This window comes from Chrysemys picta, chromosome 6 (genome assembly GCF_011386835.1).
Source record: "Chrysemys picta bellii isolate R12L10 chromosome 6, ASM1138683v2, whole genome shotgun sequence".
NCBI lineage: Eukaryota > Metazoa > Chordata > Testudines > Emydidae > Chrysemys > Chrysemys picta.
Genome location: NC_088796.1, coordinates 97,910,830 through 97,926,579, shown reverse-complemented (window position 1 = coordinate 97,926,579; position 15,750 = coordinate 97,910,830). Strand labels below are relative to the sequence as shown.

The following is a 15,750-nucleotide window of genomic DNA, read 5'->3' as shown; positions in this document are numbered from 1 at the left end:
CACCTACAGTGGAATCAGACTCATTTCATTATCTCTGGAGATATCTACTGTAGGGGGCAAAGCATAGCTTTTAGGGAGACACTCCTAACTTGAAATCTAGTAAACTTTAAAAAAATGAGTTAAAAATAGTTTCGCTTACTACGCCTGTCTCTCAGTCCTCCTGCCATTTTTGAGGTTTTACAGACACATTCTCCTATTTTTAAAAATATTTTTCTCTCCCCGGTTGCCATGTGAAAAACCAACACAAACCGGAAGAAACTGGCAACACCAACTGACTATGCAGCAGAAAGAGTGAATCTGACTATGAATCTGACTACGCTGTCAAATGCACAGAGAAACATTTTTCCTCAAATCCCTTCCAGTTATAGTGGGACTATTATCACAGGTAAGGTAAAGTATTTTCAGACAGCAGTGGAATTTTGCAGATGACTGTGACCCCTTTTAATGGCTATGTGAATGGATTCAATATGGAACAATTATGAGCAGTCTGCATATTTTATCCACAAGAATTAAAGAGATGAAATATTGTAGATATTTTTGGTATTAAACTAATGATACATAGACAGGTGAGCTGTGGGGGTAATATGTTGGACTGTTCACTCTCCAAACCCTAAACTCGTATGGGGCCCAGGTCATAGCAAAAGCAAGGCACATGGTCTCTAGTTATTCTTTACTTGGTATAAATTGAGACAAAACCAATTCCCAGCTGTGTAAGTCAATCTTGAGCAATGTTTGAGCTGTGACCATCAGATTAGATATTATGTGTCATTCATCCAAGAAAGGTTATATTCCGCCATGTTAGCTATAGATTCATCAGAACTGACAGGTTCAGGTAACGAAAACATATTGCATTCTTTAAACTACACCTCTACCTCAATATAACGCTGTCCTCGGGAGCCAAAAAATCTTACCGCGTTATAGGTGAAACCGTGTTATATCGAACTTGCTTTGATCCGCCGGAGTGCGCAGCCCCGCCCCCCGGAGCACTGCTTTACCGTGTTATATCAGAATTCGTGTTATATCGGGTCGTATTATATCAGGGTAGAGGTGTAGTATTGTCTCAAGGTGGAGAAAAGTAGCATTTAATGTTTTCTTTTCCTCACTATTAGAAAGCATAACACAAGAGCATACACAGATATCTGGGCTCTCGAATAATGAAACACAGTGGACTTAATCTTGCAGGTAATGAGTGCCTTCTGTGAGGTGCTGTGCATTTTCTACTCTCCTTACTCTCACTGGAAGTTTAGAGTAGTGGTCCCCAAACTCTTTGTCACTGCCCCCACCCCCACCTGTAATGTGAACTGTTCGCATCACCCTGTGACCTGGGACTGGGAGCGGGACTGGGGGCTGAGATTGGGGCGAGAGCCAGGGTCAGAAGGGGGGAGCTGTGGCTGGGGCTGGAAGCCAAAGCTGGGGCCTCAGCTGGGGCCCAGGCCAGAGCTGGAGCCAGAGCAGAGCTGGGGGCACAGTGGGGCTGGATGGCGCCTCTTCCTCACTCCCTGTGGGGGCTGGCCTGGGCCCTGCCATGCCCCCCACAAACATTCCTCCCCCACAGTTTGGAGACCACTGCTTTAGAGGCTCAGGCCCTAAGTGAAAGGAATTACAACAGTTTCTAAGTTTCACTTTCTAGGAACATCTTTAGAATCAACATTGAAAAATACAGAGGTGGAATATTTGTTTTAAATATATCTCACGGGATACACATCTCAGGTTTGTGATGAATCAAAGGGGACAGCAGGCATGCGCCCCACCACCACCACATCATCACCCCATCACTTCTGGGCATAGATGTCACTCAAATAAGCCCATACCATTTTCTTAGTTCCTACTCATTAAAATGACCAGGTTTGTGGTTGTGAAGCAAAGTAAGAGGGGGGAGAGGGAGAGAGAGAGAGAGAAGAGAAAGACATTAATCAAACAGTTTGTTTGACATAGTATATAGATAAAAGATCTTGTGTCAACAAATCTCAATGAAATTTACAGCCCTGCTAGAGATTAGACCAGTTCAAGGGCCAAAGGTATCAATCTCAACCTGTAACTCATTAATCAAAATCTGTACCAGCAAATGATAGTACTTTATTGCTTTCATAATAAGGAGTTTGTAGCTAGCAACCTAGAATCCTCTCTCTATGGTGTAGCAATGACTGATAGCTCTATACAGAGTTTTTTCCCCCTTTCTTTTTGGTTTGTTTCTGACAACCAGAGAAGATAAGTGAGTTTAATATATAGAGATGAAGTTACAATCACAAATGCAGTCTTATGGGGATGTTTTAGAAATGACCTGAAACAGCTCTGAGGTCATTTATTCAATACTTGTTAATGGTTGCCTCCTCTTTAACTGAGCCTTTATGGCAATCAGAATTTCCTGCCTAGTGGTATATTGTTACCACTCCAGTAATATCACAAATTACTGTCATTTATTCAACTCTATCTATCTACATCACCGTGAGTGTCCTGATAGGATGGGGACTAAATCAACATACAAATTAGATAGATCAAATAAAGACAAATACACGTGCTCCAAAAGGCTGGGACAAGGTCCTGTCATGACTCTGATCCAGAGAAAACAGCATCAACAAAGAGTTACTGAAAATGTATTACATTTCAGATAAAAATGCTTTTTTCAAAATGCACAATGAACCATTAAAACAAACTTTGTCATTTCAGTACAGTACTTGCAATAAAATTTAGAAAGCACAGATAGAGAAAGCATAGAGGAAATTATAGCCTCAAGGAGTGAACATGTGATCTCAAATGGGTTGTAACTAGAGCTGGTCAGAAAAACTTTGATAGAACTATTTTCTGTTCTGAAAATGCAGTTCCATCAAAATTGAAATGCTTCACAAAATCACCTTGATTTTGCTGAAATTTCGTTTCAGAGAAAAAACAGCGGGGGAAGTTCAGACACTGTTGAAACATCCTGTTTTAACATTTTAGCAATGAAATGTTTCAAATTTTTTAGAAATATTTTATTTTGTAATATCATATACAATTGTTATTGTATTATACTTTGTATTATAATATACAATTTTAAAAGTTCAAATAAAAATAAAACATTTTGATTTTGTCCAAACAAAATGTTTTGATTGATTTCAAATATTTTTTCCCCTGAATTGTCTTTCATGGATAATTTAGAAATGTTCATGTTTCCCTCTGATTTAGGACAAAACCAAATTTTGAAATCCAAAAATCCTTCATAAAATGGAATTTCTGTCCAGTGCACATATCTAGTATTAACATCCCTAGCCTGACATAATATAATAATATCTAGTTCTTATATAGAACTTTTCATCAGTAGATATCAAAGACTTCTCAATCTTTCATGTATTTCTCCTCACAACACCTCTGTGAGGTAAGGAAGGGGTATTATCCCCATTTCACAGATGGAGAAATGAGGCCGAGAGGCTAAGTGACGTGCCCAAGGTCACACAGGATGTCTGTGGTAGAGCAGGAAATTGAACTTGGGTCTCCCAAAACCTAAGTTCTCCCAGCCCCACTATCTTGACTTTCATGAGTAGGAAATATCCACCTTTGATCCTTCCCACCATGTCAGAGAAGAGATTCTGTTTGTTAAACTTTTTATTTTAATTAAACTTTTCCTGAAATTGTGGATCAAGCACACACACAAACACACCCGTACATAAAATGTGGGTTCTGAACTTGGGTCTAATCCTACAAAACATTATACATATACTTAACTTTAAGCAGGTGAGTAGTCCCACAAAACTCAATGGGACAACTCACCTGCTTAAAGTTAAGCTCATAAGTAAGTCTTTGTAGGATCTGGGTCTTGGAGCCCTAATTATTCCTTTGAGGTTTTTCTGAGGGCTTCCTCTCCACCTGTGTTAACATAATAAATAAAATAGTACTACTACTTTGCACTTCTATGCAGAGGCCAGGAGAGCCTGGAATTCCTCCACTGCCAGTATCATGGTAACCACAAACATGTACCACAGGGTAGCAAGAACAAGCTGCCTTACTCCCATGACACAACACTCATATGTGGCATATGGACAGCAGTGCTATGGTGGAGTTGGAGAATCATGCTATATGCTATATCCAATAGCAGAATCGTTTTCCTGCAGTTATACTTACACCTATACTCAATTTATATGATTTTGTGAACTAGTAAAAATTCAATAAAATGCTTTCATTAGTGAGTATAGCGCAATCATTGAGCAATGTGAGTGGTTTCTATCAAAATCTGTTTGGTATAATAGCCATCATTTAATAAGTACCCTTTTCCCTTCCAGTGCCAAGCCGCAGCATTGACAGGGCCCAGCAAACATCACATCCAGCCTTCCCAGGATAAGTACTGTTTGTCACAATAGGAGGCTTTAGAAAGGAAATTATATATAACCAGGGAGGAAAGATTCCCTGCAACTAAACTGGAGAGTTCCCAGGGACTGTGGTAGCCTCCACCAAAACATACTATACACCTAGCTCAAGAGACTTGACCATCCTTTTTCAATACTTAGTTAATTTCTTGGTAGTTTTAAACTGCACCGATTGAGTGCTCTGAGTGTACACATAAAAAAGGATCCTAACGGCCTATCAGGAGTCACAAATATCTCCTCTTTGAACCCACTTATGCATTCCTTAACCCACCTCCTCATCAAGAACCTGGGAAAACAGGGACCTTGCATCATGCCCATAATATCAAAGGATTCAGGTCTGCTGGACCAAAAAGGGAAGCAAGTTCCAAAGTCAAGAGCCCTTAACTGAAAATACCCTATTGTATACACATAAATATGCCCCTACTGTATGTCAAGGCTTATTGAGGAGATTTTAAAATTATGCCAGAAATTCAGTAAGTAGAGTCATGCTGGAGTCAGGGACAACAATGTGCCTTTCAAAGGGTCAGTGATAAGGTTCAGTGATAAATATATGAAAAATCTGGGAAGTCTGGTTATTGCATAGTCTCTGATCAAAGCCCAGCAACCCTGGAACCATGGGCCAATACCCAAGTCACTCCCTATCCTGATTGGTGACCTACCCATACAGCACATACTCTTATCTGTGCTTGAAGATAAGGCATCTCAAAATCTCGGACTATACTGTTATTTGCAAATTACCTTTGGTCTGTGTCCTTTTTGTTTTTCAATTGCAATTTTTAAAAGCAGAGAGATGATATTCCACTGAAAATGTATCTATCCTAAAATTAAACATCTTCTTACATAACAGTTTCAAAAATGTACATTTTCCCCTCAAGTCTGATGACAATCAAGCCATCAAGTCTCAAAACGCTTACTTCAGTTTAGGGCCCTGCTCTCATCTGAGCTACATGGGTGACCTTGTGTGGAAAGAGGGTTGCAGGGCCAGGAGTCCTACCAAGTGTTCAACAGAGCACTAGCAAAGGAGATCAAGACTGTAATGGCGGGCACAACACAAATCCAAAAGGCTGGTCTCATAACTGTGGAAATGGCCAACACAGGTAGTATATATGATCACCTGAAGACCATACTGTTCTTATTCAAAGGAGCAGAAGCATTGGCCCCAGCAAATGTCCTCTCCAAACTGTCCTGGTCCTTCTCCACTATGCCTCACAAACATCCTACTGCAGAATAGGACTAGGCAGTGGCCTGGCTCCATCTCACTTGCTGACCAGGGTCAGATTTGGTCCTATATTAGTTTAATCTCTCTTTAAAGCCTTTGGATGTGTGATTTATATCCTAACAAACATGTGTCTTTGAAGACAGGATGGTTTACCATAGGCAAAGTTTTCAGTGAACTGGGAAATATGACTATCCTGTTATTAAACTGCAGTCATTTGCCTAATTTGACTCTCCCTTCTTCCAAAGCCTGGATATACGAAGACTAAAATACTTAATTTAGGCCATGCAACACAAATTAAGGACATAGTTAAAATCTGTTTGGGTAGCCAAGATCTTCAGTCCAAGCTTTAACTGTGACTGTTACATGTTTTTAAAAAAAAAAGTTTGCTTGTATTTCTTATGTCAGACAAAAAGCAACCCAGGGTCGAATGGAATAGTTCATTATCTAACACACCATATCTGTGTGCCTACTACTGTCACAAAGACATAATTCTGGTCTCCATTCTCTTGCTTCATGATACAACTGATATTGGAGTCAATGGGAATTATCTGTAGCACATGGGGTCTTGGAGGCAGGGCACCCAGACCAGAAGGGTTTTTTTCCCCTTCCTCATATGGACCATGGTTATGTCCCTTCCCCTCCCCACTGATGAAACTTTATTCTATAATAAAACATTCCCCAAGAGCACCGCAATAGGAAGCACTCATTATACTGGTAAGGAGTTTACAGACCCTTCCTTAGTCCACATAAAACTAAAAAGAAAGTTTGATCATAGCAGAGCAACTAAACGATTAGCATGAATCAGAGCCAATGGCTGCCTTTATACTTACCATGTACCACATGCTTGGCCACTTGGGATCATTGAAATAAGTGGATTGAGTACCACCAGGTTTATAATCCCTCTTTATCCTTCTTTTAACTACCTGTTGTTGTATCCACTCCACCTGCCAACAAGAAAAATATTTGGTAAGTGTTAGAGTTCCATGGAGATTATCAAGAAATGTGAGCAATCTTGGGAAGTTTCCCATTACTGAAGTCCACGTCTATTTCACATTAAAGTGTTCATTTTGGCAAAGGGAATGCAAAGCTCACCTTGTCATTTAGTTCGCAGGAAAATATACCAGTTTAGTTAGTACTACAGGTTGCCATGCACAACTATTTAAATCCCCTGCTAACAGGACTTCATTAGCTATTGAACAATGCCATTGCATATTTTATTATTCTTTATTAATAATAGTAATAAAAAATAATAAACTGACCCCATTTTGTATTTATAAACACAAAGATTAACAGTTACTCAAAAGAAAAATGAATGGGATTTCCAAGGGTTTTTCTTTTTTTCTTTTTCCTTTATTGAAGTTGTCAACTGCTAATACTAAAATGTATTAAAAAGCTCTGTTTAACCAATATCTGAATCAACCTCATGAAAAGACCAAAAAATAAGTTATAATTCATTGCAATGAGATTATTTGGCACGATTCACTCAGTTTTCAGGAACTGTATTTTCTGTAAAATTAAAGTACTTCCCAGGAAAAAGCAACAGAGTACAGGGTAATAGGTTAAATTACAACAAGAAGCTCAAAATATAAATGAAAGAAGAGATCAAGGTCAAAATCAGGCTTCCAAAGTTAAGCTTCTTCTCTGACAGACACCTCATCAAAGACTCTGAACACATTCAGAAAAGCGATACCAAAGGTGACATCCAGTCCATAGCAGATATTAATTTGTAATGCTTTCCCTCTCCCCCCCAATACCATTAACTTTTCTAAATGGGAACTTGCTGCTATAAATGTAAATATTGTAAACTATCCACAGTCAAACCCAGATTTTACTTGCATGCTTGTGGCTTACCGACAGCTCGTATTGCTGCTGAACTGCTGGTACAGAATAAAAATATAAAAAAATTCAATTCACATCTTCCAAAGAAAGAAAGGCAGCCATCACCTGCTAACAGCCTGTTCTGCACCTTGCACTCCTGATTCCCAGGCATGTACACTCACACACGCACAAAAATAAACTTTACTTTCAGAGCCCATCTTTATTTTCTTGTTCCAGCTCAAAGTCACTAGGTAGGGACAATATTAATGTTTTCCCATAGCAGAAAAATGTCTCTAACCATGCATTCTTAATTCTAGTTCAAATCCTGAGATCTTAAGCCAGGCAAATCTCCAACTTATTATAAGGGGAGTTATTCATGAGTAAGAATTGATGGCCCCATGCTTCCCTGGCTTCTGAAAACAGGGAATGCAGACTCTCCAGATTCTGATCATGGTGAGAGGAGAAAGAGGCATCTCTGAACCTGTGGAATCCCTTCTGTGAGGCAGTTCTATGGGGTACCATTTCCATAGGGTGGTAGAGGACAGTGTGGGGACTGTGATAACATCATAGTTTTTCCCTCTGCACCAAGCAACGTCGCTACCTGAGAATTGCTTCAGGGTCAGCAGTAGCAGCATGGTTTCTACAGGAAGAGCTGTGATGTCAACGGACACAGAACAGGAGGGAGCTGGTTGGTGCTGTGTAAGCAAGTTGAAGTCCCCTTTCTCTGTCAAATCCTCCAAAATCTACCCCTCCGATATCTCTGGGTGGTAGGGAATTGAGAAAGTTTTGATAAGTCCCCTTTCTCTTCTGGCCACCTCTTTCCTCTTCCAACAGGATGCCTGGCTTGGCTAAAATCCATCTCATGGACTTCTCAGCAAGCCTGGGAATATTTACTGGGTTGTCTGCTGCCTTCAAATATTACACATTGAGGAGCTTCCTTCAGAAAGGGAAGGCAGGCAATCATACTTGGGCACCTCTGAAGCAGCAAATTCCTGGAGCATCCAAGACATATAGATTGTAGCTGGCCAGATGCCAAGAGAGAGGGCCAAAGACCTGAGTCTCTACTGATGGCAATTACTGAACACAGAAGAGAGACAGAATAAGGTTAAATGGGACCCAGAGCCACATTATTTTAAACTCTCTCCTATCAAAAAAGTTGGTGTCCCACAGATCTTCAACAGATGCTCCCTCCCAGCCCCCTATTGGTGGCATGAACTCTCTCTTCCAGACCCTGATAATGGATCCTTGTTTTTTTCCAACTCTTCCTGCTATGTAAAACAACACTCCCTAGCACATACAAGGTCACACATGCTGCACCTTAGCTGACTCACTGCAAACTAGGTCCCCTTGGACCATGAACCTGTCTTAATCTGTCCCTGACTTGTTGAGGTCAGGGAGGAGTGAAACTTCAATACCGCCAGATAAGCAATCAAGATTTTCAAGGCTTATGCAAACCCAACCTCCAAATCTTATTTTGATTTAGACATTATTGCTTATGACTAGTCATATTTTCAGTATAACAAGGGATCTCTGATGTCTACACTGCACAAACATTTACACTCTGCTGCTGACCATAAAAAAGTTGAAAGTGAATGCAAAATAACAGTGCTTGTGAAGGCGGAAAGCTTTATTAACAAATACAGCAATGTGATCTCAACACTAATCTGCATGTAGATCTCTCGAAAGGTACAATTAGTTTATTTTGTCTCAGATCAAATAACTGAGAACACTTATCATACAATTCCGTAGTGCCAGCAATCATAAACCCTCCCTCACTGCACCATTCCCATCCACCGGGGACCCAGAGCAATTACTTAGCACATAGAGAGATTTTTATGTATAAAATTGAACCCATTTGTAAATCAGTGTTCTCAACATTTAGGAGCACGAGGGTTTTGCATTTCAATATACTATAGACGGAGCTTGTTTCAGGAAACAATTCACTGTGTTTGGCAAAAGAAGCTAGCAATTGTGTTTTAAAGAACCTATTTGTCTATCACTGGGATCAGACCTGAGAGATATAAATGTCTCCTGCAAGATGAGCACCCTTCACTCCTAATGAAGTAAGTCAGAGCTGATGATGTGAGCACTTTGCAGAAGGTGCTCTGAAGCTTGCAAGATCAGGTCAAAATACTGGAATGACAAATGACATAGCTCACTGTCCTACCATAAAACCAAACTGTAAATACATATATACAGCAGATACATATACACCATCATTGCACCATAACGATGCATTCTGATACACTGAGCCTGATTCTCCACTGACTTGCTCCTTGTATTTCAAAAATGCTGACCAGCTCTACAGAAGGACCTCAGAAAAATTGAGGAGCCGTCTCCTGCACTTTACACACTCCAAAAGGGACCACTGCAAACATCAAATGATCACATGCTCCCACACACTGGAAGGAAAAAATCAGGAAACCTACCTGGATATCATGCAGGAAACCCAAAACATCAATCTAAAAAAACCTGATGACAGCAATCCAACACAAAAACAAAAAGTGGAACCAACTACAACAACTCCACAACCAACAGAACACCACCTCCAGGAGAAACCAAGACACCATGACCCACCATATGGACACTACAAGACACCCCAACATCATTAACCTATCAAGACTACCCATAACCAAAACTGAAGGACCAGTACTCGCCAAAGGACTGAGCTTCTGCCCCACCACAGAAGCTGACACTATACTAACATGTGGAAAACTAAAAGAATTCTTCCACTGGTTCCACCTCAAGGAATTCTTTCACAGTAAAGATGACACCACCCACAACAACCACATCCTCACCAACAGTCATATGAATAAACAGTCATCTGATTGGACACCCCCCAGTGGACGAAACCACACACTGATCATTAAAATAATTGTGTGAGGAAAAAAATTGACAGTGAAATCCTCAATAAACATTACATCCACTATAATCTCTCTACCACCAAGAGGATAGCTATACAGTCCCTAGAATCCAACCACCAGATAGTGATCAAACCAACAGAAAAAAAGGGTGCTAAAGAAGTCCTTAATCATGATGACTATGTGAATGAGACCAACAGACAACTCTCTGACACCACCTACTATAAAGAACTAAAAGAAGACCCCACACCACTATTCACACAGAAATGTAAAGATACCATCAAATCCTTCCCCAATCAACTGCAAGAAACACTCTACAACCTCACCTCCATTAAACCACTCCAGAGACCTTCTACAAGCTTCCCAAGCAACACAAACAAGGGAACCAGGCAGACTGATCATATCTGACCATGGCACTGTTACTAAAGAAATATCAGGACTCATAGAACTCAGCCTCAGACCACTCACCACACAAAAAAACAGATTTCTTCAAGTCACTATCAACTTCCTCCAGAAACTCTGTAATATAAACAACTTCCCCAGAACACCATCCTTGCCACCATAGATGTGACCTCCCTAAACCCCAATATCCTCACCATGACGGCATCATTGCCTGCCTCAAATACCTACAAGATAATGTACAATGCTTTCATCCTCACCCACAGTGACTTTATCTTTAACTACAAACATTATGTCCAAACCATGAGAACACCCATGGGAACTAGAGTGGCTCCCCAACATGCCAACCTCTTCATACGCCAACTTGAGGAAGAATTTCTGGAAAAATCCTCCATGAAACCAACGTTCTACATTAAATATATTAATGATATTTTCATCCTCTGCACAGAAGACCTAAAATCCCTAATGGATTTCCACCACATCATCAGCAACCACGAGCCATCCATCAAACTCGCTAGAACACTCTCACACCAGCATCAACTTCTTGGACACTGTGATCAGCGTCAACAATAGAACCATCCAAATGACTACATACAAGAAACCTACAGATCACCACACTTACCTCCATAGATCCAGCAACCACTCCAGATGCACCACAAAATTTGTTATCTACAGCCAGGCTTTCAGATGTTGCAGAATTTGCTCTGAAGAGAAAGTCCAGGATAAACACCTAAACACACTGAAAACCACCTTCATCAAACAAGAACACTCCACCAGAGAAAAAGATCACATCATGTCAAGGGCCACCCAAATACTCCAAGAGAACCTGCTTCAATATAGGGGGAAAAAAACACTGCCTGCACACCCCTAGCTGTCACCTACCATTCTACAATAGAACCCATCTGGGGTATCATCAAAAAATTACAACTCATATTTGATGAGAACCACATCCTGAACTAAATCTTTTTCAAACCCGTCTTTGGTCTTCAAATAACCCCTCAAATTCACCAAGCTCATCAGAAGAAGAAAGCTCTCTAGAGACCAGGACACCAACTCAAAGCAGTACCAGACCCTACTAAAAAAAACAGATGCAAAACCTGCATACATATCTCCAATGCTACGATGATCAATATCATCCTCCCACAATACACCTTTCAAGATCCATGGGTCCTACACATGCCTATCACAACATGTGGTGTACCAAACCTAGTGCACTAAATGCTCCAATGACAACTATGTGGGTGAAACCAGACACTCACTACACTCTCAAATGAACTCACACAGAAACACGATAAAATACAAAAATACCATATCACCCATTTGTGAACACTTTGTATAAAGTGATGACTCCATATGTGATCTTTCCGTAATTGTCCACAAAGGAAACCTGCACAGGGCCGTCAACAGGTGAGTCTGGGTACTTAAATGCATAACGCTGTTAGACACCAAAAACCATGAACTTAACACGGACACTGGCTTTATAGCTCATTACAATAATTTGTAACATATCTACCTGCTAATCCTTAATGGCCCATTTCAAACCTCTTTTACATAACAATGTAACCCTATAAGTGGTCTCCTACAATGTGTTACTCCTTACTCTTAACAATCTGTTCCAACTTGTATTTAACTCAGAAGCTCTTTTTTCCTTCCCCAGACCTGAAGAAGAGTTCTGTGTCACTTGAAAGCTTGTACCTTCCACCAACAGGAGCTGGTTCAATAAAAGGTATTACCTCACCCATCTTGTCCCTCTCTTGCTCCATGGGTAGGCATTTATAACATCCCAAAGTGGCTGTAAAATGCTACCACTTTGATTTGGTGCACTTTGCACAGACACAAATGACAACACAAGGAGCCCAGGCGGAGGAAAATCGGCCCGGTATACTGTGCCTAATCACAGTCCTCCTCCCATTGGTGCCTATGCATTTTTTTAATCAACACCCTCTGTTGGGATCTGTTTTTAATAGCTGTTTTTATAATTGCATCGAGGATGTACCAACACACTCATTTGGAGTGTAATTAAAAGCATCACAGGAGACTCATTTTCCCAGAAGAGGAGTTCAGGTGCATTAGAGGCATGACATTAATTTACAGAAACTATCACTTCTATAGTACTCACTCCATGGAGCAATAGAGCTTTTTCCTTAGTGAACAGAAAGCTTGCCAGTTGGTCTTGTCTAAACTGTCTGATTCCTGTGTTGTAATACTGATGAATAGATCAAAACTCAGCAGTTATTTAAATGTTCTGCCATATATTTCCCTTTAGCGTTTTATGCATATATATGCACACACTTCACTGCCCAATGGCTGGTATAGTATGGATTTGACTGAATCTGATTCTGTATGAAAAAAGTTCATTTGTTTAAAAATGTTTCCTTTTAAAAAGTGTCCAGTCCACACTTCCTATCCCTAGTCCTTGAAGGAAAATCTCTGGAGTAAGTGATTATACAGATTCCTACTTCTTGCCAAAAGGAGACTGTATGCAAACAATGAGGTGCATTCTAACATTTCCATAAAGTCACACTTAGCTGAGGGGGAACAGTGCACATTTTCCAATTGACTTCAGCTCCGAAAGTTCCATTTCCTGAATGTCTAGAAATCAAAGCCAAGCCAGATTGGAAACCAAACTACTTCAAATAAAAATCATCATTTCCAGTCTCCTCATCTCAGCATTTACAGGGTTGTTCTGTGCACAATATTGCTCTTCTTTACTGACATGCAAGCAGTGCTGCTGAATACAAGTTGCTCTGAGCTAATGCAAATGGCCCTTTTAAAAAAGAGGTGCCAAACAAAACAATGAGATGTTATCTTTCATACAGTGAAACACTTTTCTCTCAATTTACTCCCTCACTCATTCAGTGTAATCAATTTGTCTTGTAGGAACAGTGAAAATGAAAGTGATTGAACAAAAGAAGTTGTCAAGAGAGGAAAAAACTAATTGTTAATTAACAGAATACCGAATATGTTTAATCAGAAAAAAATTAACCACACCAATCTTTCACAAGTCTAGCTTTCTAAGAAGTTTATCAAAACACTGGAAATTGTAATATGGGCCAATTTTGGGGATTGAGGGTTTTGTAATTATTTTTAATATCACTTTGGTGGGTTTGTTGCAGTAAATATTTTCTAGTTTTCAAATGGCATTGGAGATGTGTTGTTTACATTTTCTATTTCTTTGGGCAAATACAGTGCATGTGAATGTGATAGGTAAATAGCAACAGCTACAGACAAACTTAAGGCAAAATCATGCCCTATGTAGGGAGAAGGGAGGAGTACACAGGAAGAAAAAACAGTGAATGCCAACTATGAATAGGGACTGGGTTTTACACTAAAATCTATCCTTTTAGCTTTGCAGCATTGGAAACATGCATATGTGGGCCTTGAGTCTAGGACGACAGACTGCATGTGCATGCCATTCCCAATGCACTCATAGGTCCAACTGTCAGGCCACCATTCACCTAAGCCTAGCCTATGTCTGTAAATTGGAAATAGAAATAGCTGCTCAGCTACCAAGGAAACAGGGACTTTAGAAACACAACAGATTAAACAGAGAAAGAGAGAGAGAGAACCACCTCGGACAAGAGTCTTGGGAAATGTCACAAAACAAGCAATGAACTTGGATGGCTGTATTGGATGAGTGAGTGGGAGATGTCATGGGGAAAGGTGGAACTGGCCAACAGGCAACACTTTCACTTACTGGGGTGGGTAGCCCGGGAATCACCTTTTGATAATAGACATTGTCTTTTTGAAGTCAATGAACTTAACAATTTAATAGATTTGGTGATTGACTATTTTATGTGATCAGCATGATGAAAACCACAAACCACATGGACAGATATATGTAATAGTGTTATCCCTATCTCTTCAAGGATTACATCTTATTGACCCTCCTAAAGCAGATGAACAGCCAGACCCCTGTTGGCAAGAACTATGCATATATAGGTGCCTGTAGCATACATGAATGTCAAGTCACTGGACTGTGGGAGTCCCCCTTCCCCGATCACTTCCAGTGTTGCCAACTGGATTGGTGCCCTTGTGAACCTCCTCACACCACTCTACCTCATTCATAATCTGAAGAAAAAAAAAAGTCTACCATCCCAATCTCCTCAGGGGCCTCTTCTGAGTTCTTCCTCATGCCAAGCTGTGTGATTATTCTGGCAAATGCCACTATGGAGTAGGATATGACCACCAAAACCATTAACATGATTTCAGATGAGATTTCCAGATATAAAAATGAGTACACTAACCGATTATAATGTCACCAAGCTCTTTTTATATAAAAAAGACTGCACTTAAAACATACGACACTACAGTACTTTTTTCCCTTTCTCAACAGAAGCATCATGGGATTTCATGTTCAATGGAATGACAAGCTTTTTAGCAGTGGAAACAGGACAAAATGTGGGAAACATATAGAAATTTTAAAGATACAATTTATGGTGTTTGTTTTGATATTATCTTAGAGCCAATACTTTCAGCCCATACTCTGTAATTGCTCCTGACTTCAATGGGAGTTTTGCCTGCTTAAGTCTTGGGTAATGACTATAGGACTTGTTTCTTACATTGAGTTAAAGATGAAGGTGAGGTTGGTATTATCTTAGACTGACTAAAGATGGAAGAAGATATTTAGAAAGGGAAATAGAGAGTGTGTATTCTCATATCCCTATACTTTCCACATCACAAAGTATATCTAAGTACACCAGTGCACAACAGCATTCTCAATTTGTATTTCACATTTCAACAGTACAAAACCTATGAAGTTGAAGATCTAGAACTAAAATGTCTATCTGCATCAGGATGACATTCCAATACTCTAAAAGCCACATGTAACTTTAGGCATTTGATGTATGAAAAGTTTTTACATATTCTGAGTTTGAAAATTTGAAAAAAAAACACCATTACTGGTGAGCTTTTCATGTTATTTTAAAAACAAATGCTTTAAAGAGTTGATCTTTTAAAAAACAAACAACAGGCTTAATTTCCCCACCTCTGTACCAGCACTTCGAGCCTCTCAGTAACAGTAGCGAGTCTGCACATAAAAATGGTTGAAGACTGTAGGACAAAGTAGCTGTTGACCCAAGTCAAGAGCATAGGAAATGATTTGCAGTTACCCATT

At 39.9% G+C, this 15,750-nt stretch overlaps 1 protein-coding gene across 4 annotated transcripts in view; it reads right to left on the bottom strand.

The window, feature by feature from the left end:
* The window catches only part of PCSK5 (proprotein convertase subtilisin/kexin type 5), a 296,986-nt gene that overhangs the window by 226,270 nt on the left and 54,966 nt on the right, over positions 1-15,750 (bottom strand). For all 4 annotated transcript variants that reach the window (XM_005297736.4, XM_024105417.3, XM_042850577.2 and 1 more), the window contains one exon: positions 6,387-6,500. In XM_005297736.4, coding sequence (XP_005297793.2) covers positions 6,387-6,500 — 114 coding nt within the window. The remainder of the gene's footprint in view (positions 1-6,386; positions 6,501-15,750) is intronic.